Source organism: Punica granatum, chromosome 6 (genome assembly GCF_007655135.1).
Source record: "Punica granatum isolate Tunisia-2019 chromosome 6, ASM765513v2, whole genome shotgun sequence".
Taxonomy (NCBI): domain Eukaryota; kingdom Viridiplantae; phylum Streptophyta; class Magnoliopsida; order Myrtales; family Lythraceae; genus Punica; species Punica granatum.
This window is the reverse complement of record NC_045132.1, coordinates 16,939,681-16,952,797: the sequence shown is the minus strand read 5'-3', so window position 1 is coordinate 16,952,797 and position 13,117 is coordinate 16,939,681. Positions and strand designations below refer to the sequence as shown.

The 13,117-nt window shown below is 37.5% G+C and overlaps 1 protein-coding gene across 2 annotated transcripts; it reads right to left on the bottom strand.

The window, feature by feature from the left end:
• Nucleotides 1–5,824: 5,824 nt before the first annotated feature.
• Nucleotides 5,825–11,463, bottom strand: LOC116212399 (sialyltransferase-like protein 2). 2 transcript variants are annotated; one of them, XM_031546992.1, is made up of 14 exons: nucleotides 11,364–11,463; nucleotides 10,215–10,365; nucleotides 9,497–9,702; nucleotides 9,326–9,399; nucleotides 9,040–9,129; nucleotides 8,886–8,963; nucleotides 8,651–8,751; nucleotides 8,270–8,462; nucleotides 8,095–8,185; nucleotides 7,941–8,005; nucleotides 7,356–7,510; nucleotides 7,148–7,229; nucleotides 6,684–6,793; nucleotides 5,825–6,342 (listed from the first exon to the last, which is right to left on the bottom strand). In XM_031546992.1, the coding sequence occupies exons 3-14, from the start codon at nucleotides 9,582–9,584 to the stop codon at nucleotides 6,150–6,152; spliced, it is 1,320 nt and encodes a 439-aa protein (XP_031402852.1). In that variant the 5' UTR covers nucleotides 9,585–9,702; nucleotides 10,215–10,365; nucleotides 11,364–11,463; the 3' UTR covers nucleotides 5,825–6,149. The 2 variants fall into 2 exon arrangements, with proteins under 2 accessions (XP_031402852.1, XP_031402853.1); XM_031546993.1 differs by having other exon boundaries at nucleotides 9,497–9,695.
• Between the last annotated feature and the right edge of the window lie 1,654 nt (nucleotides 11,464–13,117).

Below are 13,117 nucleotides of genomic sequence, written 5' to 3'. Positions count from 1 at the left end.
ATATTATTCTGAGTTTTCACATGATTGTCAAATATCATTTACTCTTTACAATGAATTTTGTAAACAGTTAAACAAGTGGGGTTTCATAACAGTAAACGAAAAACCATGCTTTTCTTAATTTATGATGTTCTAAAATCGCCTTAGAATTTTTCTGTCTAAACCTTGAATTCGCTCCCTTTGGTTACTCTGCAATGGGGAAGTTAAACTAGTTTAGTTAAGGTTCGTCGAGTTATTTTACAGCTGAAATTACGTCCCAACATGATGATCACAAGACTGCCATGTTGACATAGATTATCAGTGCATGGAATTTAAAGAGTGCCATGCTTAAATTAAAAATCTGTCCTTGTTTCCTTCTGAGGGGCAATGGATTTAAAGATAGGAGTTGAGTGACTAATTAAAGGAACTGTGATTGATCATTTTAAGTGACATGAGCTTTGCTTGATTGAACGGTGGTATTGCAGTATGATTATCAGGAAGAAAACACACGCGCAGATTGGCTAGCAAATTATATGCTAATAATTTTCTCTTGGCATCCTTAGGATGAGGAAGAGTCCTCCTATGATCAAACTTTTAATTTTCAGAGATATTGAACGCGTCACCATACTTGTGTATTACTTAGTTTTCTAGTCTAGTCGCACAAATGCCCACGTGACCAACTAAGGGTAATCTCCGGCACGATTTTATTTTTGGTTATCAATGGGGCCAAATGAAAGATAAACAAATTTACACGAAAATCCCATCGGCTAGATCGAACTCGGATCCTCATGGTTCTGAGTCAGTGGCTTGCCCCACTTCCTCTCTCCTCCATGATTTTTAGAGTGACTTAAACTTGATCATAGTGGAGAAATTGAGCCCTTTAATTAGCTAACCAGCCCCATTAAGTTAATTGAAGTGCAAATTTCGTGAAATGGGTCCAACTAAATCTATGACCTCAGTATTATTTGAGTACCTAGAGCTTTCTAAGTGCTTTTAGGCACATTAACCACGATTATTATCGACCTAGCTATATGAAAGTTGTCGAGAATTCCCCAATTGAAAGTATTGATGGCTTGCCATATCCATGAAAGAATAATTTCACGAAATTTCAATGTATCTTCTCATGAATTATGGAAAAGAAGAAAACCAAGCTTAAATTATTTAAAAATGTGGGGGTCTTGGCGGATAATAGAGTTCCCGATTAAACAAGAAGCAAACTAAGACCAAAAACCATAAAAGGTGTGTTTGTAGTATATGCCCAAAATTTTAAGAATTGTCAAAACTTACTGCCATATATGATAGTTGAGAAAATAGAATATGTGTTTTTCAAAAGTAATTTTTCCAATAAATCAATAAATTTAGAACAAGTAAAGTCTGGACACATAATCTCAAGTGATCAAACTAATAAGCATCTTCATCATGAGAAATTATGGATCCAAATAAAAGTGAAAATGGTGAGAAAAGAAAAGGACTTAAATCTCGATTTCATTTCCTCACAACACTAACTTTCCTCATTGAGATAGAGGCGGATTCGTAATAGGAAGGAGGTAATAAGTAGTGAAATAGGTTCAATATTTTCGAACATAATACTTAAGTTTTTGTAAGTCTACCTCAAGGATCGAGTCAGTCAGTGTAAGTGTATTCAAAAGTGTCCTTCATGACTCAAAGCAACCGTCCGAGTTACTGAGTTTTTTCTCCGACATTCGCCACAAGGTATAAACCAATTGTTAGGGATGATACCTCAGGATGAATGGATCGGAGACAAAAACTTGGAAGACGTTCGAGAAAGAAGAAAGACAATCTTCTATGATGGAGCTTCAACGAGTAAATACTGCTTTCCAAAAATAATTACTTAACCCCACACAAAGTTGCTAAATGGCGAAGACAACAGTTCTCTTTGAATACCACGAAGATTTCTTGTGTTCAACGATTAGCAGTGGGTCTTGCCATGCACCGTAAGTATAAAATTTGAAAAAAAAAAAAGAAGCATTTATTGATATTGAAGACCTCTAGGGCGCTTGATCAACCAGACTAATTGGTTGCACCTGTTGAACTACGACTCATTATATACTAGGCTATTGAACCCATTCTTTGCCTGGATTTTGTAAAGAAAATTTATTATAAAATGTTAGATATTAAAAAATTATTAATATCGATTTACAATTTATACTAATATATACAAAAATTATTTTCACACTATATAAACTTTAATATGTCTGTTTATTCACTCTAATTTTATCTAACGTGGTCAAAAAAATGAAATTTGTTGGTGTTAATTATTGTAAAGTTATACTTCTGTCAACAATCCTTGGAAAAAGTGTCATTGGTAAAAGTCCATTTTATCAAACTTGGGTCATTGGTACAGTCTCGAGAATTTATTTTGACAAGCAGGTAATTATTCACATGAGAAGTAATTATTTCAGATCAAGTAATTTACTTGAAATTTACCATCACTGAAGGAAAGTACTTCAAAAGTAGGTAACTTGAAGGTATCATACCTTCACTTTTGGAACTAACTACTCTGGACAAATCACCCATAAAAATGTTGGAGATAATAACAGCGCCCCTTGACCGCAAGAGAGGTGCCGATAAGTTGAATATGACTGACAGTGATAAATAATTAATGATATAAGTTACATGTACTATAATAATATAACGTGATTTAATTTCTTGTATTTCCTTCTCGAAGTAACCTACATGGAACTCATGTGCTCTAGCTAGTCCAACTAACAGTCACTTAGATAAATATAGAAAAATGAAATAATTCCTTAGTATCGTGACATTTCTTGGGCAAGATCCTGCGAATGTCACCTCAATCCCGAGCGTTTCCCTTTGAGATAAGCCACGCAACTTTGCAAGGCCTAGGAACAATGCAAATGACCGAGTCACTGCAGGCAAAGCAGAAAATAAGGGCGAGCATGTTGGAGTTCTAAAAAGAAAAAGATGATAATTTCAAGACTGCAATTGCATTATTGACATTGTGAAGCGAAATAGGTAACGGTAAGAGATACGATTATGATACACCTGTTGCAGATGAATGTAATAAGAATTAAACAATGGCCAATTAATGATCTTGAAGTAGTTCATGGAATGAAGAATGTCATCCGTGCAAACTCGCATTTGAAAATTTTATCTCGTATTCATCAAAACAATTAGATGCAGTGATATAAGCTAGTGTACCACTGTACAGTATATATAGGAAAGAAAAGAATATCATATATCACAAGAGCACCAATAGGAAATATGTACTGAGTAAAACATCTCTATTCCATCATACAATGATATTCTCAGTATCTTCCTTCTCTAGAAGGGAAAAAAAAAGGTATTGTATGAGATTCTAGAAATTTCTGTTCAGGCTAAAGGTGACTACACTAATTGTTGGGAAAAATCCATGGGCTTACTTGAGACTCGGGCCCATCCGCAACCCAAAAGTTTAAGCCAATGGGTTGCTAGACCATTATCTCTTATAAACCTATGGATTTCCTCTCAATTTTTCCATGTGGGATTACTACCTCATCATTCTCCATATAGGAGAGAAACCGGCCCAACAATTCCCCCGCATTCTCGACTATATGGAGGACTTCGAGCCGGGCTTCCACTTCCGGACTCGGATACCAATTGTTAGGTCACGGCCCAACAATTCCCCCCCATTCTGGACTATATGGAGGACTTCGAGCCGGGCTTTTTACTTCCGAACTCGGATACCAATTGCTAGACCATTATCTCTTATAAACCTATGAATTTCCTCTCAATTTTTCCATGTGGGATTACTTCCATCACCCGCCCTCATCATTCTCCATATAGGAGAGAAACCGGCCCAACACTAATTTCGATCATAAACATGCCTAAGAGGTTGTTTTTAGTCAAGGAAAGATAAAACAAGAGAATATGCAACGTACGTGCATCGACAAGTTGCTAAAGTAGGAGTTACTATTAGGTGCCCCGATATGCGAATTCAATGTAAAGAGGAGAGACGGCTGTAAAAGTAAAAATCAAGCACCTTTATCCACCATACTGCTTAACGACAGGCTGAAACACGAAGCAAAATTTATATATTAAGAATGGAGCAGAATGGGATCATTAGATATGCTAGAACTAAAAGGCTGCCCAACCTACAAATTCGCAGTAACATATATTGCAAGATCGGTGAAGGTCAGAACTGAAACCAAGCCACAAGATGGTTGTCGTCCACAGTCACAAGACAACAATATCATAAATAACTGCAGGTGTTTCTCAACTCACAAAGGCACGATATCACCATAAAACGTGTAGTACTGTCATGCATGTAAAATATACACATATCACTGCAGACAAAAAGAAATTCTGAATACACCACCCATCCTTCCTCAACAAGAAGAGCACATAATTCCCATCCAATGGGTAACCTTGCTCTAATCACCAGCCAAACGAAAAGCTTGAAGCGTCATTCTTCGTGTGCACTTGCTTCTTTTTGATGATCAAGTTGATGTTACAAAAGGGGGGCGGAGGGACCTTTTTGATAATCCATACATTTCAGCACAGTTGCATCATTAACGGAGTTATAACGGCCGTTGACATGGACCAAATTTATGTTACAAAGGACCAAATCGATGTTACCAATGACCAAATTGATGTTACCAGGCACCAAATTGATATTACCAAGTACTAAATTGATGTTACCAGGGACCAAAATTATTTAAAATTCATTTCATGGACCCAATTAACGTAACTCGACCAAGTCAGGGAAGAATTTGCCGGTTTACTCGGTACTTTTAATCAATTTCTATATAACATATTAATTTATTAAGACATTTACTGTTATATCCTTATTTAATAGAAATATTTACCATTCAACCCTAAATAGGGTGGGATATATATATAGATATCATGCTGTAAACTTAAACCCTTAGCATTTTGATATAAATAATCTCCCAATGAAGATATCCTCGCATGGGGAAAATTTAAAAACCTTTTCAACATTCTCACACCAGAGTGAAAAAGGGAGTTTCTACATGCCTTGAAGCATGCTTAGATTATTTTGCCTATCGCCACATTTGGTTTGGCAGTGCTCTTGTTTTGCTAATGGAAATAACTAAAATTAAATTACTGAAAATTAACGATTGATTTGAAAATAAATTGAAGCATGCGGAAGAAGCTAATTTAATCATACTAATAATAAAACAAGTGATCGGTTGATGTTTGAAGTATTGAACAAGCAAAAGCAATTTTCCCATAACTACTATTGACTCGGTAGGAGATATTCATGTCTTAGCTGCCAAATACAGGGATAAATACACTTTTGGTTCTTTACGTTGGACTTGACATTTCAAATTCATCATTGTCCCTTTTTCATCCAATCTTATCCTTTGTGATACAACAAACATCTTGTGGTCCTTTTGTCAATCGAGATTTTAAATTATATTAACGCGGCCGCCAAGTAGATGTCACATGTAAATATTTTTTTCGTGAATTTTTAAAAATTTGTCTATTTTTTATTTCGAAAAGAAATAATTCAAAATTTAAAAAAAAAGGGGAAAAACAATCGAGAGAGTCACTGAGAGACAGGGTGAGCAGTGGTGGCTCACCCTAGTCTAACACCTCCCGGTCGAGGTCACCATTGAGGCATCCACCCTGCCAGCATCCTCCGCCGCGATGATAGCCAGCGTCAGACCACCACCACCACCCCCACCCCGGTCTCTCCACTCCGTTGTTTGGTAGCTTTTCATCTGCATACAACTTTTTGGCGTTTTACATCGCAACAGATACTTCATCTTCTATTCTAATCGTGTACTTGTACAATTAGATTACAGATCAATTGTCTTCATTAGGCCGAACACTGATAAGAGGTCACATTCGGAAATCTTCGTGATGACATCAACAGGGCAGCTTCATCAAAATAAAGATATGCCACTGCAACGAACGTTTATATACTTGGTAAACTATTCCGTTGTAAAACTCTATAAATGCCTTTTGGCAGAATGGGGAAAACCAAAGTACAAAAGAAAGAACACGATACAAGGATGTGAAACTGGAGATCACACAAGGCCTTAACAAAATCGTCGTTGTCCCCTAGAAAATCTTGAGCAGATCCAGAGCCAGAGCTTCCACCAGTATAGCATCCACCGGTTATTGTCGGTGTGCTCTAAGGAACTGATCCAAAAGTGACAAAGACAACTCCTAACCTCGAGATCATCTCAAGCTGGGACAGAGCAAAGGAGACCATGTCCGGGACTGCGCTCCAGTGGATACATGGTTGCACCTCTCACATATCTTTGGTGCTCAATTACTGCTCTTTTGTGGCTTGATAGAGACACGGAGCTCTTTTTCACTTGCTTCTTGATGATTGCACATGCTCCGAGAGGATCTGCTGATGCTGCTCCTACTCTCCTACGTACACAAACAAAAGAATGCAAACAAAAGGATCAGTCTACGCAAAGTCATCCAGAATCTCATGGAACATAGTGTCCATCATGACACCTTTTCATTCACTATGATAGTGGAAACTGATATGCTCCGGCACTGTGAGGAGTCAGTGCACCCCAAAAGCCATAACTCAAAACATGTGCATATGAGCCTGGAGTTATCTTGTAATAACTGAAGCTTCTACACCATACCAGGATGGGTCTGAGTCAATGCATCTTTGATGGCTATCCGTACAGAGATTAAAATGCATTCATGGTAATGAGACTCATCAAATGAAAATCATGTGGGAAAAGATAACCAGTTACCTCAGTATTTTCTCTGATGCCACTCTGGCGGCTCTTATCGTTTCCCGGCTTGGCAACCACTTCACAACCCGGTTCAGATCAGCTCGCATTGGAGAATGTATTTTGATAAGCTTTAAAAGATAAAATGAAAAGGACATTAAAAAAAATGTTGGTCCACATACGATAACCAAATAAGACCCAGAGTTCCAGATCTATGAAAGCTGAAAAAAACGAAAAATGATGTACTCTGATGAGATATATGATGGGTATATGATCAGAGGACACATTGATCTATCAATAATTGAATATCAAGAGATGAAAAGGTCAAGTATCAAGCTGAATGATTTGCAATGGCAATGGGTGCAATGCAAAAAGAAAAACTCACAAGTTATCAGACCAAACATGATTGCTTACATAATTAATGCAAGAGCTACAACTTCAACGCATTAGGATCAATGAACTAGGACAAGAAATTTTAGGCATACCCCCAAACACTCCATCATCTGGTAATAAGTCCTTCCATGTAGAGGTGTATGACCTTTCCGAGATTCTGAAAAGTATCTAGTCCTGCCATGATAATTTATAAGGTTACTTGAACGGGAAATGCAGCAATTTTCATACATCTGAGAAAGAAAAAAGCAAGTGCATCAAAATATCCTCTTAATATCTAAAATAAATGGCATACATTCATACCATTCCTTATAGCCAGGATCCACAGTGAAGCCATACATATCAACCGATTCACAAATCGAAAGAGCAAATTCTAGAGCCTTCAGCCCAGTTCCTTTGGCTGCTGATCCAAAGGATGTACCTAACATAAGATATACAGGATTCTTTATTGGAATTTCCTGCAAATAAATGACAACCAATGAGAAAATGGGATGCATAGCACATCTGTCATGAGGCATAATTTCATAAAGCAGGGGATGAATTTTTAATCTGATTGTGGGGATAATAAATATTATTTACGAATAGAAATAATATTTGGCAGCTTGTGTCTTTTTCCTTTTCCCTTTTCTTTGGTTCAGTGTTTCAGTGGGATTAATACGGAGGCAACCATTAAGTATGACCTAATTTAGTCCAGGTTAGTGTTGCTGCCAACTTTCTCACAACAAACCCCAAAAAGATTATTCAGCATTATCCATAGCACGACGATTTAATGACAAAGGCAAATTTAAGCTTACGACATAATTATTCATTGCCACTAATTAACAATCTAAAATTTTTGGCTAAAATCTCATCACTGGAAGCTAACACGCATAAGGGGGATTCACGCACCCGTATCATCTTGTTCATGATGTCATGTATGGTTGTTTTGACAATGAGGACCTCCTTCCTTGTTTCTGCAGTTTGTGTATTTAGTACACTTTCAAATTGAAATAAATTCATGAAACAAGCCAGAATGATAGCAAGTGAGAAATGCAACTCATACCATCTAGTTCCACAACTTTATCTAAAGCTTTTGCGGATCCCCTATTGAGGAGGCGGAATGTACTTTTCCTCCCTACAAAATCTGTATAGTTCTGGCACCACAAAGGATAAAATGTTTATCAGAGAAAAACTCCGGCAATTATTTAAGAGGTAATCGCCATCTAGACAGCGTCGACCTGGATAGGGGCACCATTTTCTCTGATAACGACATCATAGCCATCTATCTCCTTCCCAAACTTTGTTTTCAAAAGATCTCCTGAATTGCCTATGACAGCACAGCGGTCAAATTGTCGTGGATAATATGGCGGTATTTCAGGAAGGACCAAAGAGAGTTTCTCCATGCATAAAGTCCTGTTCTTGCAATTGTTGCTACAAATGCAAATTTTTTGTCACCAGTTAGCTACAGACATGATTTTTTCTGGTAAATAGACTCAAGTTCCCGAAAGAAATCCAAGCAGAAATGGAGCTTCTTCAAAAAATTTGGTTGAGGATAAAGAAAATGCACGCTGAATTCATAATATGCCAGCAATAGCAGGACACTGCAGTATAGGACTCACAGGAGTATCCCTTTGTTAATGCGGCGCCAGGCATAGTCCTCCCATCCATTTGGTAGAGCATCAATGAATTCCTTGGTCAGTATTGTGGTGCTGTTTCTTACCTGTGCAATCAACTCACTGAATAATAAATCAATTATACAACACATTTCTCTCCGTGTTTCAATGAGCGAAGCTTGCAGGACTTCAACAAAGAAAATAGAAAGCAGTTGTCTTGGTTGGCAAGAAGCAAGGTCACCTGTTCCCATGTGGCTACAGCTTCACAGAGATTGAAATCAAAGGACAGACCTTCAAGTTCTCCAGTTTTAGGATCTTTCTGTTGACAGTAGAAATTTCATAAGAAAATTAACTTCATGGCACATTGACAGGGAGTTTTAAAGAATCAGACTTACCCATTTAGAGACAGTGTTGCTGGGAAAGTTGATAGTGACTTGGCAAACATCCTTCCCGGAAGAAGCTTGTAAACCCAACCCATTTGCACTCTGCACTAACCAAGAGGCAATTACGGTGTCAATGAGCATAAAGCCGTAACAGTTTCACCAGCAGAAAAATTCCTGGTGCATCTTCATAGTCTCGTTGAGTGTGAGGGTAGGGTGAATAGTTGAACCAAAGATTGAAAAGAAAATGCAAATTAATAAAGCATTTTTCTTTGGGAAAAAAGAGGTGAGAGGAACTGACCACGCACTTCTGGAAACTGCTCTGCAGAGATTGCAAAGCTTCGAAATCTTCATCTGAGAGCCTAGGGAATTGGTCTGCATCATTAGAAGATCAAAAGTAGGCATTCAGTAAAACTGGAAGCATGAGAAGTACAGAAGGACAGGAGACGAGAAGTGAGGGGAGAAGAGATACAGAGGGAGGAGACGCCGACGATATAGATGAGGAGGGCGACGACCCCAGAGGCAAGGGCGAGCAACAAACCCAGCTTCAGTATCTTCATTTCTCTTACTTCCCCTCTCTCTACCAAGAAGAAGGAGGAGAAGATGCAGAAGAAGGAGAAGGTGAAGGAGAGTAGGCTCACTTCACATACTCTCACGTTTGTTGTTCTTCTCTATTTTCTTACCAGAAAAAGAAGGAAAAAAAATCTATCATACAAACTGCATGTGCTAAGAAATTACTAGATAAAACATCATTTCATTTGTCCTTGCTAATATTACTCTAAGCAAGGATCCACATAATTGAACAGTAAAAAAGCCATTCCTGAACCCAATGGATGATCATTTAATCTTTCTTTTTCTTCCTCTCACTAACCATGCTGATCAATATTATCTGCAAGATTACAAGCAGTATTTGCTACAACTCAACGATTCATGTAGCTGTTGAACACAAAACGCAACTGAACTATGAAGAAGAAAACTATGTTTATCTCCTTAGAAAATAGATGTTTACAAAAAAAAAGATTTCCGGCAATTTCTTGCAAAATAGGCATTTACTGTATAGAGATTGACACGGTGCAGGGAAGTATGAATTGAAATTTTGATCCATGCATCTCAGTAGCCATAGCATAAATGATACTATATTCTTTCGTTTTCATAGCTCAAAATTAAGCACTTTACATGACTGAAACTACCTTTTGTTACCGGATTTGGAGAGACACTCAGACCTTTGCTTTAAATTCTCAGCATGTGGTAGGCAACCTTCAAAGATTTGTCAGAGATTTCATGGATGCCAAAAATTCTCCACAAATTTCTAAAGAAATTACGAGAAAGAGACAGCTAGTCCTGCATTTGTGAAAAGAACATCAGCAGGATGACCAGGAAAACGGTGGAAAAAGAAACAAAAGAAGACCTTTACAGAGTAAAGAAACTCCAAGATTTACATGTACTCTATCCAAATTATTGGCAATCTTTTTTATACATTCTGATTTAAATGTCAGAACGCTATTGAAAGCCAACAAAGGAACTGAATCTACATTCACTTCAGTAACTACACTGGATAGCTTAACCCTTTGTTTCGATAATAACGCATTGGAACTAAATTATTGGCTCCAAACTGATCACTCAACACGCATTGGAACTAAATGTTAGAAGGCAATTGAAGGCAACAAAGGAACTGAATCTATATTCACTTCAGTAGCTTAATCCTCCGTTTCGATAATAAAGCAGTCGATTGTCAGCCATGTTAACTACCAAATAAAAGGCTTGTTGAGGATGACCATCTAATTCTCCGGAAAGGATCAATTTAAACCCACTAACAGTTTCTGCTAGACCAACGTATTTCCCCCGGGAATCGATAAATACTTCTGCGGCGACTGTTATATTCTTCTACGAGAGACCATTAAAGCTCTACCTTTGAATTTCTTCTTCTTCTTTTTTCCAACCACAAACAGATTTACAGAGGTATGTCTGTATGCATCCATCTAATGTGGATTGTAGTTTTACCGATTCTTGTTTGCTTTCAGACACTTCTCCCAAAACATACATACACATAGGGATGTAAATGAGCAATCCAATCCGTCAAACTGGGAGGGAAAATCACCGGTGCTCTATAAGAAGATGACCCCAGCTATAAATTTCTACTTTCGTTGTTAATATGCTTTAGGAATTAAGCAGTGGTGTAGATGTACATGAGCGAGCCAACTCAGAATGTTCAATGTGCTGATGGCGAGCTTCGACGGAGAGCGAGAGCACAATGATCGGAAACCCAACCCAAGCCAAAGGCGCAGAGAGAGAGAGAGCATAAGAAGAAGGCAGAACGATAGTCGGAGACGGAATCTTACCGGAGCTGAAATGCCAGCGATCTGGGATCTGCTCTGCTATGCCTCTGCTCTTCCTTCCCGGCAATGGGAGAATTGGATTCTGCTCGCTGCTTCACTTCTGTTATGGTGCATTCTTTCGACAAATTTCACAATGTTGTCCCTGAAAGTTTTGTCTCTCTAAAACCTAATCCCTGAAAGATTTTTCATATACAATTTGGTCCCATCGGTTGAAACGTTAGTACAAATTGGTTCTTCTGTTCAAGGTTTGAGTAGGTCCTTGACGGAAAAAGATTACATAACCCGTTATTTGCTCATTTGGCATGTTAAGTGCCATGCTAGTTATAAAGGATCCAAAAAAATCATTTTTTTACCTTAATTATTATCTTTAAAACAATTCAAAAAACTTTTTTTTTTTGAAATTGGTAGGGATGGCACTGGGGAGGGCATAAGATTGCAAGTTCCATACTAAACCAGTACCCATTAAGAAAAATTAATCAATACCATTCCCAAATCCATTAGTAAAATCTATCTATGAAAAAAATTCGACAAACTTATCGAAAGTTTTACAAAATAGTCTAAAATTACAAAAAGTCTTCAAACACAAAATATAAATTCCATTCGAGTAGCTATTTGAGAAAAATAATCACAATTAACACTCTTCAGATCAACTTTCACATTTTCTTCCAGTGCATTAAAGTGTTCCAACACTGCAGCAACTATAACAATGAAATAAGGAGAACGATGGAATTGGAGACTAGTGCTGCGAACGATAGAAGTGGAACCTTAATGGAATAAGGAGAAATAGAAAAACAAGGCAAGTTTATCTTGTAAATATGAAATAGCATGAATGCTATCTTGGTAAGTTTCAGGTTAATGGATTTGGGATGGGTTTCTGGGGAACATTCTGAACCATTCCCAAACCTTACAGGATTTTGACTTCAACTTTTCAAGTTTTACTCATGACCCAACAAGTAAAATTCTTTAATGACCTATCAAGGTTTGAAACGGCTAAAATACCCGTTTATACAAACCCATTGCCATCCTAAAATTGGAGCTCAGGGGGTCATCCTGTCTCTTTCTTCTAGTAGGGAGAACCAAGACAGAAACAGGTGATGGCAAAGGAGAGAGGGGATGAGGGCCACATAGGGGGCCCTCCTCCCAGCGACTTCCCCTAAGTTAGGCCAACGATGGGTTGGGAAGACCCCCAGTCTGCCACCCCTAAAAGGAAATAGATATATTATTTTGAATTTAAGAAGAAATTAATTAGAAACAATGACGTCTTTTTTCGAATCCTATTGGTTATGACGACTATTAACAGGCCAAATATAATGAGCCACGTCATCTTTTTCCATAAAGGACCAGCTCAAAACTTGAAAAGAAGGACCAATTTGCACTAAGATTTCAATCGACGGGACCAAATTGTATATGAAAAATCTTTCAAGAAGAAAGTTCTTGAGAGACAAATTGTGAATTTTGTCCATTTCTTTCTTTTTATAAAGAATATAATAAAATAAAATAAAGAGGTAGATTAACACAACATCAAGGGGGTATTTGAAATTAGGCCAGCCTCAGACTTGTGAATTCATATACTATATAGAAAGTAAATAAATATAATTATTATTGTAATTAAATATATATATATATAAAGAAATATTAAAGAAGGATATTAATCACTTATTTGCTTTTGCTTTATTAGTAAAAAGAATTGTTTACACCCATTTTCCACAGTTTACGGATAATATGGGCTTAAGAGTATAAAGTCCACGAGGACGGTC